Source organism: Terrapene carolina, unplaced genomic scaffold, assembly GCF_002925995.2.
Source record: "Terrapene carolina triunguis isolate 2854851 unplaced genomic scaffold, T_m_triunguis-2.0 Scaffold580, whole genome shotgun sequence".
NCBI classification, from domain to species: domain Eukaryota; kingdom Metazoa; phylum Chordata; order Testudines; family Emydidae; genus Terrapene; species Terrapene triunguis.
The window spans coordinates 4,555,432-4,566,633 of NW_020664931.1; the positions used below are offsets into that span (position 1 = coordinate 4,555,432).

At 42.4% G+C, this 11,202-nt stretch overlaps 1 protein-coding gene across 1 annotated transcript in view; it reads right to left on the reverse strand.

Moving 5' to 3' along the window:
- Positions 1-11,202, reverse strand: part of SEMA5A (semaphorin 5A) — a 668,054-nt gene that overhangs the window by 287,303 nt on the left and 369,549 nt on the right. Inside the window, exon 6 of the mRNA XM_026659123.2 lies at positions 8,172-8,385. Within this exon, the coding sequence (XP_026514908.1) occupies positions 8,172-8,385 (214 nt within the window). The remainder of the gene's footprint in view (positions 1-8,171; positions 8,386-11,202) is intronic.

Consider the following 11,202-nt stretch of genomic DNA (forward strand, 5'->3'; position numbering starts at 1 on the left):
TCCAGGTTCTCCCCATCTTTCTAAACAAGTCTCTCCTATTTCAAACTTGTAAGTAAAAAGCCAGGCAAGGCGTCTTAGATTTACTTTGTTTTCTCAACTTGTAATGTACCTTTTACCAGAGTGGTTATCTTTGTTTGCTGTACTTTGAACCTAAGACATGGGGGGGGGTCCTCTGAGCTCTTTAAGTTTGATTACCCTGTAAAGTTATTCTTTATACTGATTTTACAGAGATGATTTTTACCTTTTTCTTTAATTAAAAGCCTTCTTTTTTAAGAACCAAATTGATTTCTCCTTGTTTTAAGATCCAAGGGGGTTTGGATCTGTATTCACCCGGAGTTGGAGAAAGGAGGGTGGGACGAAGGAGGGGGGATGGTTAATTTCTCCTTGTTTTAAGATCCAAGGGGGTTTGGATCTGTGTTCACCAGGGAATTGGTGAAAGGTTTCTCAAGGCTTCCCAGGGAGGGAGTTCTTGAGATGGTGGCAGCGGACCAGAGCTAAGCTGGTAGATAAGCTTAGGAGTCCTCATGCAGGCCCCCACTCTTGTACCCTAAAGTTCAAAGTGGGGATACAGCCTTGACAGGGTGTATCAGGCATCACACAGCCAAGCTTCCCCATTAATGTATCTTAAACATGTCTCCAGATCATGCACAAAGACCTTTGTCCAGAAGTACCCACCGTTTAGAAAATGGTGAGCCTGACTCCAGTCAGACTCAAGTCATAGGTGGTTTGCCACTGACATAATGACATCAAGATTTGTGGCCATTAGCTCATCTCTGCTATTTGTGTTTTCCCAAACGGCAGCACTGAAAGTGCACTAGTGATGGACCATATAATAAGTAGGATTACAAGTTTCTATTTTTAAAATATATTTTATTTCAACTTTTGAAAACAGAATATTGTAATATACTGAGTAGTGTGTTGACCCTAAACTGCATAGAATCAAAAATGCTTAACTCTGTATAATAAGCTCTGTACTGCTCAAGTGATTATCCTTTTATCTCTTTTGTAGCTGGGATCTTACAAGTGACAAGGTGTGCACAAAGAAGTAACTGTGAAGATTTTTGATAGCCATGCATGTTTTACAATACGGGTAGAATGCCATTTGCATCTTCTTTTACAGTTTTCTGCCAAATTCTAAAAGAAAAAATGCACATTGCCAGTAGTAAAAACTACATTTTACTTACAGAAAAAAAGATAATATAACCAAATAGAAATAATTAGTTTTTTTGCAAAACCAGCAACAACTGGCAGTATATGCAGGATATTTTGTATATTTGCCCTCAGATCTCAGATTTATAAGCAAGAGTAAAAATGGCAATAACCCCAAGAATACTGTGTTCCAGAATTATATAGACTACTTCTTGGTAAGAAAAGATTTGTTTAGGCAACATAGTCCTTTTTATTAAAAACTGAAGGATGATCTTGAATTATTATAACCATATGCATTAATCTTTATCAGCATGAATGAAAGGATTAATCTTTGCTCTTAGCTCATATTTTCTCCCCACATGTCCAAATTGCAATACAAGTTATTTCCAGAATGTAGAGAACACTGCCAAACAATAATTATAGCAGGTTGAGACCTGTACTATATATTGTACACCTCTCCCTAGTGCACCACTGGGGAATTTTACCAACAACAGCTTAGAAACATTGAAGGTATTTATTCTAATTAGAGAAGCTTCTCATGTTAGATATGCCAAAAAGGACCTCAAAAGAACTATTTTAAGAGTCTTGCACAAGTCTCCCAAACCAAATACTTATATATATTTAATGTAGCAAATGTACACAGTGGTATGGAAATGCCACGATATTTTGTCTGCCAACAGAGCAGAACAAGCCAAACACTCCTGTACTTTTCACAGCTGGAAGTCTCTCCAATGTGCTTTATGGTTTTGTCCCTTTTTGGAGCTGCACAGTATATCAGATCACTTATTAATTGTCATTTGTCTGTCTACTGACAATGTAGCTAGACACTTGAAATAGATTTGTTTACTTATTTAAAACATTGAAATAGCACCTATTGTGTCTCAGTGTCATAAAAACAAATACAATGGATTTCAAACTAGTCAAAGAGAACCAAGCAACGCAAATACATAATCACAAAAGGCAAAGGAGTCTGGCATAGGAGAAACCAATTGTTGCCAAAGATGAACCAGTTAACCAAAAGAAGGGCTCAGTTCCTAATGTTACACAAAAGGATAGAATGGAAAGGGAGAGTTAGCAGGTATTTAAAACATGACTTATCTTTGACCTTTTTGCCCCCTTCTTTGCCAAATGTACAGGCAGACGTTGCAGCATGAACTAAAGTCTGACAATGAGATATATGTGCAGAACTTGTCTGGGAGGAAAACTGAAAGAGAAATGTCCCTACTGACTGTAGATGCTGGGCAGGAGAGGAATTCCATAGGTACGTAAGGCCTAGATAATGGAGTTTATATATTAATATTAAAATTCTGCCTGAAATCCTTTGTCATATTGGAAACCAGTGCAGTCTGTCGAGGGCAACCATAATCAGCTCCTTTGCTTCTACAGTAAAGGGTAATCAAGCATAAGTTCTACATCTATTGCACCTTGTGGGATGGTCTACACTACCGCGGTAAATCGATCTAATTTATGCAACTTCAGTTACGTGAATAACGTAACTGAAGTCAACTTAGTTAGATCCACTTACCGCGGTGGCTACACTGTGCTGTGTCAACAGGAATGCGTCTCCCATGGACTTCCCTTACACTTCTTGGGGAGCTGGAGTACACATATTGATGGGAGAGTGCTCTCCCATTGATTTAGCGTGACTTCACCAGATCCACTAAATCAACACTTGCTGCATCAACTGCAGCAGTGCCGATTTACTAGTAAGTGTAGACATGCCCTATGGATCAGTTTCAAGGCAAGCCCATTAGGAGCATATTATTGTAGGCCAGCCTGAATGTGATGAGGCTTTGTGTTATATTTAAGCAGCACACCAGTTGTAGATTAGCAACACACTCTTTATTACATTGTTTTTTCTAAAGGAAAGACTGGTGGTATTGTCTTCACTTTGAGCTGGGGGTGTAACTCCCACTGCCGCTGAGACAATGATTGAAGAGACATACTATGAACAACTGACCTAGGTCTGGAAACCACAAGGGTTACAAGTTATTATATTATATTATTTGCTGAATTTCTTAAAGTGTTTTCATGAAACGGTGAAGAAATATAAAGTGCACTTATTAGTCATTATGTGTTTTTGTAAAGTTCTCTACCAGTCAACAAGCTCCCTAAAAGGCATGAGTAACAAGGTTATTATGAACTTTATGTTCTGGAGAGGAAGCCTACTAAATGAAGAACTGAATGACTGGACATTATACCAAGTGTAGCTTTAAATTAAATCAAAAGATTTCTTTTCCTTCCACCCACTCAGAAGGACTGTGAATAATGATATTTTGTAACACATGATAGAAAATTCCATAGAATCATAGAATCTCAGGGTTGGAAGGGACCTCAGGAGGTCATCTAGTCAACCCTCTGCTCAAAGCAGGACCAATCCCCAACTAAATCAACCCAGCCAGGGCTTTGCATACCTGGGTGTTCCTTCTAGCTGGGTTATTTTGAAACCCATTAAATCTCCTATGCAAGGAGACTGGTAACAAATATACACATCTGTAGCAATGACCTATTGAATGGGAATACAGATGTGGAGATGGACACTCTCCTTATACTTATTCCCTTTCTTGGTATTTGGAATTCCAATAGATGTAATCTCATCATAGAATATAGGATCCAGTCTGCCACATCCTCAACATAGGAGAAGCTATATTTTCCCTTCCCACTCTACTTTCAGCAGCCCCATTGACAGCGGGCCCTTTGAAATTGAAAATTAGGATAAGGATTTATTCTATGGTGAAACTATAGATCTTCCAATGTCAAGAACCTCCACACTAAGTAAGAGGGAGTGGTAAAGGTATGCTGCTCAAATATGTGACATGCTAATGCAGGCAGCTCTCTTCAGCCTGACTGGAGGCTTCCCAAACTTCTGAATTTGTTCAGAAAGAAGCCCACTAATCACTAAAAGGAATGAGGTCCACCCCTTTACAGTTATCTTGCAATAAACAAACAGCACAGCCAACTGAATTTTAGGATATTGGCAAGATCTCACAGCAAAAGGCCATCATGATCTGCAGAGCAGCAAATCCACCATGTTAGATAAAAGAATGTCTTCCATGACTGAACTGTCAGGCACCAAAGAGATCTTTTCCTACTGCAATGCTGCTAGTTCACACATATGTGAACATGCATGCACACACAATAAAAGTGTAGTAACTATATACAACTGTTGCATAACTATCATTTGATAGGAAGCCTCCATTCCAATTAGTCAAACTGCCATAGTTTTCTTGCTGTATATACATTCCACTCTCTCATTGTAGGAACTGAAAGTCTCCACTGTGCTCCAGTGCTGCAAAACTAGTGTGATTTACTGGCCAAGTTATGTGTGGGCAGGCAGATAGACATAACAACAGGTGAATTTACCAGTATCTTGACACTTGATGCTCCCTAAGGTGCTCCCACCTCCCTCCCCGTCCCAGTTAGGTAAAACTTTGCTTCCAACTTTTTATTAGATTTGCTTTCAACAAACTCTAATTACAATTCTTATATTTGTTCTTAAAGCTAAAATCTGTGTTCTGATGATAAGACTTAAATCCAAACAGACAAAAGCTTTGATGTTGAAGTGTGGGCCTCAATAGAGAGCTAATAGGTACAGCTGAAGCTAGTTAGTAGAGAAAATGTTAATAAAGTCAATCTGATTAACTGATATCATTTTAGGGAATAGATTTTATTTTGTCCTTTGGATACAATACAGAATGTATATGGTTAACATAAAAACCTGGTAATAAGGATATTTTTTCTGCCACCGGGGAGTCCTAGTTAAGTGACTAGTTCTAACACCTTAGATATGTAGATAAATATTGAGTAAATAAGAGTATCACACACACAGAGGGCCTGTCTCTCCTCTCATGCCAATTTTGCACTGCTATAACTATGAATGTCAATGGAGTTGTCTTTATTTACACTGATGTAAAATGAGATCAGAATCATACCATGTGTATCTTTCATACTTTATATTCTGAAACCTGCTGACATTCAGAGCCTATTGCAAAGCTCATTAATTTTCCCAGGCTCTCTCTAAAGGCTTGTTTGCACTGGGAAAACTCATTCATATGTGCTAACACACATGGTAATACACAATGTTCAACACAACTTAGCACTCATTTTATACAAGCACTGTCATATTTAAAATCATGTCAACTGGTCATGGTTAACCCTAGGTTCCTGAACCTGTAAAAACTTATGCATGTGCTTAACTTTACACTTGAGAATAGTCCCATGGGAACACACACATTCCAAGAGTTAAACAAGTGTACCTGATTGCAGTATTGTGGTCAGTATTGTGTTACTTGACACAAGTTAAAACAAGATGCATCTTCCTAGCATAGACAAGCCCCAAGGAGGGTTTCATAGATATGTGCAATTATACTACATTACAGGGGGTTTTTTTAGAAACACCTGCAACTTTTGTTTAAAATAAATGAATAGATAGTGTTGTGCCTCAGTGAAAGCCACCATTTAACTGCTTCTCCCAGCAGGAAGTCCTTATCAGCTGATTATCATTTGTGACAAAGAAAAACTTCCTTGGAAAGTGAATTTATTAGCTGTAGTATTTGGCCATATTGTAGTCTAGTCTTCCTCCTTAAGCTATGGACAGCTTCAAATAAGTTAGCCTGCAGCTCAATGGGATTTTCAATCAATCCTGTTAAGCTAACTCAATTAAGCAAACATAATTGAAAAACACACCCTTTTTGCCTGTCAAGACAAAGCCCTACCAAGAGAGCCAGAAGAATTCAATTTATTCCAATTGTTTACTTTTTGCTTCTGCTTTTCCAATTATTTAACAGAAGAACATCAAGATCGGCTACTACAGTTGGCAGACTGAGCTTTCCTATATAAGCACACCTGAGAAACGCTACACAGTTTATCTCTATGTCTGCCAGTACAGACAAGTATATGTTGTTTATTGTAGGAATGTGTTCCTCCCTAATCACAAGCCCAAGAAAACGGCAAACTGTTTCCTTGGCAATGAAGCGGGAGTGACCTTGTTCTAGCGCCTATGTTTGGAAAACTTATTGGCAACAATGATATCATCTTTGTAGCTGGCTGTTCAAGCGCTCAAAAGATGGGTTTGTAATCTCATGCTCATGTTTACTGCCTGCCTTCTGAATGGGCAAGAATGTAACCACTCAGATAAGTTGTAAACAAAGTAAGGAGAAGAATAAAAACCCCAGGAAAGGTTTTTTCCTGAGAGGCTTTTGCAGGAGGCTTGAAAAGCTCTCTAGCTACCACAGACCTGGTGTTCTATTTCCTTTCCTGCGTCGTCACCACAGCAGTTTATGATCAAGTTTCTACATTTCTGCAAACTGCTGCTATATTTATGTTTCATCTCACAATAATTTAAACGTTAAACAAATACACAGAAGTATAGTGCTGTCAGAAAGTGCCTAGACTTAAAGGTTCTGCTCTACATCTATTTTCATGTATTTGTAACTGCTGTAAACATTCACTCTAGACTAAAATTTGGCATTCAAACTATCGGACTGCTCACACTCCTATTGAAGTCAATGGGAAGTTTGCCAGGTCTATGCACGGGAAATGTTTAATGGTTCAAAATAAGGTCTGCTTGGCTGTTTCATATCTGCATAAGCACAGAAAAATAGTTCTTAGGTATTTTCACCCTTCCCTGATTCCATCTGGGTAATACGTGCTACAAGAGTAAAATTGTATGAGTCTTTGGTCAGTTCATTATAGATGTCTATATGATAATTTAACAGATACATTTTTAAGAATCACACAGAGCAATGGAAAAACATTTAAGTATTTAATAACCAAAACAAATATTTATTGAAATATAATTTTTCAGGCCAATATGCTGAATGGCAGACCAAGGCTTCAGTTATTTTCAGAACTAATCTTTGTAAAAAGCATCAGTACACAGATTTTAAAAGTGGCTAACAGAGGCTCAGAAGCAGTAACAATACTTTTCATAAATATTTTCATCAAGCAAGTTTCATATAAATTTATTACAGAAAACATGCATACTTTGCTACTGCTTCATTTACCTGGTATACTGAGAATATCATACATCCAGTGCTCATACATCATGATCATACATCAAGATTTCCAGACCAAAGTGGTTTGGATAAGCACCCAGAACTATACATCATGACTTAAAGAGTGCAAAGTATGAAAAGTGAATCAACAGTTAGTTAAACAAAGCACTCTCCCATTTATATCATTTGTTCAGTTTTACTTTACAAGGATCAGTTAATTAAAAGAACTCTTTCAAGTAAGAATTATTTCTACCCTGATGCACAATGTCTCTTTGGGGCTGAAATTTCAAAATATGACATTTATATTTTCTCTTATACATCTTGCACATATAGGCCTTGAAGCTAATGAGACTCACATGCTTAAAGTTAATCATGTGCCTAAGTAGGCAAGCCATTTGTCCGGTTTTAAGCTGGACAGTTCTACTTTTCTAATGTTTGTCTCCTATCCAGTACTGAGACAAAATGGGACATAATTTTGTCCAGCTCCAGATGGGGAGGTGCCATTTTGAAGAGCACATTGCCCTGCCCCTGCCGGTGCACTCGTCAAAAGGGCAGCTCCCATGTGGAGTGACCTCACACTGGTGGGGATGGAGTCACACAGGTGAGGGCAGGACATGCCGTTCCCAGAAGTACTGGAATTCTGGGGATGCGTGAGTGGCCATCCTCTGCCTAAGTGTTTTGCTGTAATGAAAGCATAAACATTTGTGTGTGTTTGTGCATGTATTTTCTATTGATTGCATATGCAAGTAACAATATTGTACACACTGTTGTATGTGCATAAATAGTAGACAGGTTGACCCTTTTAAAATTATGACCCACAAAGTCCTGCATCAAGGTACAGTTAGCTGCATTATGTATGGACTTTGCTTTGTGTCACATTCCAAAGACTGGAAAGCTTTGAAACAATTTTTAAAGTAAAAAGCATTTCAAAACCATGCATACTCAAAGGATAGGCTTTGAAGAATGTAGATAAGGGGAAAATGAGGTATAACAAAATCAAAAGCACTGAGGCTTGTCAATACTTACCATTGAGCCACTTGGAGTTGTACTGTGCAGTGCGGAGAGGAGGAAGAGCCCCCAGACTGCGGTAAATGGCAGGATCCCTTCCTGGGAAATCCATGGCTGTAGCAGCATATAACTCCCCACTGGAAGTGAGAAGAGCTGTGGAATTGTGTTGAGGACTGTATGGACAGCGAGCCATGCCACTGATCTGATCATGTATCTCTGTCAGGTTGCTTAACTGGAAAAGACAACAAAAATCACATAAGCATGACAAGATGAGTCAAACCACACCATCAGTGAAGAAAAATACCATAAGCTCAGCAAATGTCTCATGTTACCATAACTCAGTGCCAAGCACACTTCTTTATTCCAGGCCCATGTTAGAAATATAATGCCTTTCTGGTCTTTTTATCTTTCAGATCCAAAGAAACACAGTGAGGAAAACATTTATATTAATTAATTAAGAATTATACTTAAAATGTTATTTATTAGCAGCAACTTAGAAAATAAATTATGTATATGACACTTTTCTGAAGTGACAAAAATCAGGATGTGTGTATCTTGGTAATATCCTATCCTACGCATTAATATATTAAAGAATGACGATATGCCGCCAAAAACCATATTCGATGTACAATGGTCATAGTTTTCTTGTCGTGAAAGTTCATAGATCTAACTGTTACAGAGCAATTGGCTAGAGGGCATAGAAACATTATCCTCTAGTTTTGTTGGTGTCTTCCAGGACACAGGGATAATGAGCTCAAAATAACAATGAGCTTTCCAGCCCAATGGAACTGAGGGTATGATTTAGTAGGCCCTAATACACTCAACCACAAACCACAGTTTTAAAGCCAATATGCTATTTTGGAAATTGATGTGCAGTAAGTTTAAATTGTGTACATGTTCCCAGAGGTTTGACACTGAGCAGATTTATTTTTTAAAATACAAACAAAACAAAACACCAATAAATGGTCACCATATTCCAGCCAGCGGTATTTTGATGTTTATTCTAATTTTAATTAATCCTTGATGCATTCTCTCTCTCGTTATCTCTCTCTCTCTCTGATATATCCTTAATCAATAATTTTCTTTTTGACATCTTTTAAATCCATAAATTGTAGCTGTGTTAAAAATAGCAGAATAACATTTCCAAAAATTTGGAGGTTTGTTGCTGACACCAATCAGAAATCAGAGTAATATATATTATCATCTTAGCTAAATCTATCTGTACGTATCTGCATCAACCTTTCTTTACTTTTGTTGGCCCACAATTACATTCATTAGATATACAAATTTTACACAATGGGATGCACAAACCAAGTTTTTGTGACTCTCAATTTTATGTACCTAAGTCCTGATTTATGCACCCAAATGTGGATTTTGGACACCCTGTTAAACTTAATACATTTGAAATGTGGCTGTGTATCTCATCTCTTGTGTACTGCTATATTGTGAAATATACTGAGGTGTAAAATTCTAAGAAAACATTCAACAAAATCACTTAAATAAAAAGGGGATGTCAGTTTCATGGTTTTACCATAACCTAGGGTTACCATATTTGCACAATGAAAAAAGAGGACACGGGGGGGAGGAGCCCCGCTCTAGCCCCGCCCCTGCCCTGCCCCGCCCCCATCCACTCCCTCCCACTTCCCACCCCCTGACTGCCCCCCTCAGAACCCCCAAACCCCCCACTCCTTGTCCCCTGACTGTCCCCTCCTGGGACCCCTGCCACTAACTGCCCCCTAGGACTCCACCCCGTATCTAAGCCTCCCTGCTTCTTGTCCCCTGACTGCCCCCTCCTGAGAACCCCCCACCCTAACTGCCCCGCTAGGACCCTACCTGTCCCCTGACTGCCCCGACCCTTATCCACACCCCCACCCCATATTCACACCCCCGCCCCCAGACAGACCCCCGGGACTCTCATGCCCTATCCAACTGCTCCCCGCCCACTGACAGGACCCCCAGAACTCCTGACCCATCCAACCCCCTCTGCTCCTTGCCTGCCTCGACTCCTCTTCACACCCCTGCCCCCTTGACAGCCCCCCCAGAACCCCCGACCCATCTAACCCCCCCTGCTCCCTATCCCTGACTGTCCCAACCCCACTCCACACCCCTGCCCCCCTGACAGCCCCCTCCTCGAACTCCAGACCCATCCAACCTCCCCCGCCCGTCCCTTGACCAGGGCCGGCTTTAACAAGAGCCCAAGAATCGGGTTGCACTCTGGCCGGAGTCGAGGGGCTTGGGGCCGGGCCGGAGGTGCTCGGCCGGGGCCGAGCTGGCCGCCCTGGGGCCCGAGCCGGGCCGGAGCCGCTGGGGCCGGCGTGCTCAGTCAGAACCGGGGCCGCCACCCTGGGGCCCAAGCTGGGCCAGAGCCGCCGGGGTCAGGGCCGGCGCGCTCAGCTGGAACCAGAGCCGCTGGGGCCGGGGCTGGGGGTGCTCGGCCAGCGTCGCTCGGCCGGAACTGGGGCCAGTGCCCCGGGACCCGAGCCGGGCCGGGCTGGAGCTGCTGGGGCCGGCCGGGGCCGGAGGTGCTCGGCCGGGGCCGGGCCGGCCACCTGGGGCCCGAGCCAGGCTGGAGTCTCTGGGGCTAGGGCCAGAGCCGGCACACTCGGCCGGAACCAGGGCCGCCGTCCTGGGGCCTGACCCGGGCTGGCGCCGCTGGGGCCGGGGCCGGGCCGGCGCGCTTGGCCGGAACTGGGGCCGGTGCCCCGGGGCCCGAGCCGGGCCGGGCCGGAGCCGCTGGGACCAGCCGGGGCCGGAGCCGCTCGGCCGGGGCCGGACTGGGCCGCGCTGTGCCTCCCCGGAGCCCCCCTCCTCCCGTCCCCCCCGCCCCAGCTTACCTGCTGCTGCCCACCTGCCCCTGCTTCTTTTCAGACTTCCCGCAAAGATCTGATTCGTGGGAAGCAGGGGAGGGGGAGGAGCAGGGGGGCGGGAGCGTTCAGGGGAGAGGAGGAGGGGAAAACAGGTGCGGGGCCGGGGGCGTGCTAAGGCTGCAGAGGATGGGGGGAGCCGAGAAGGGGCTTTGTCTGCCGAGCGGCGCCGCTTTTCGATCTAT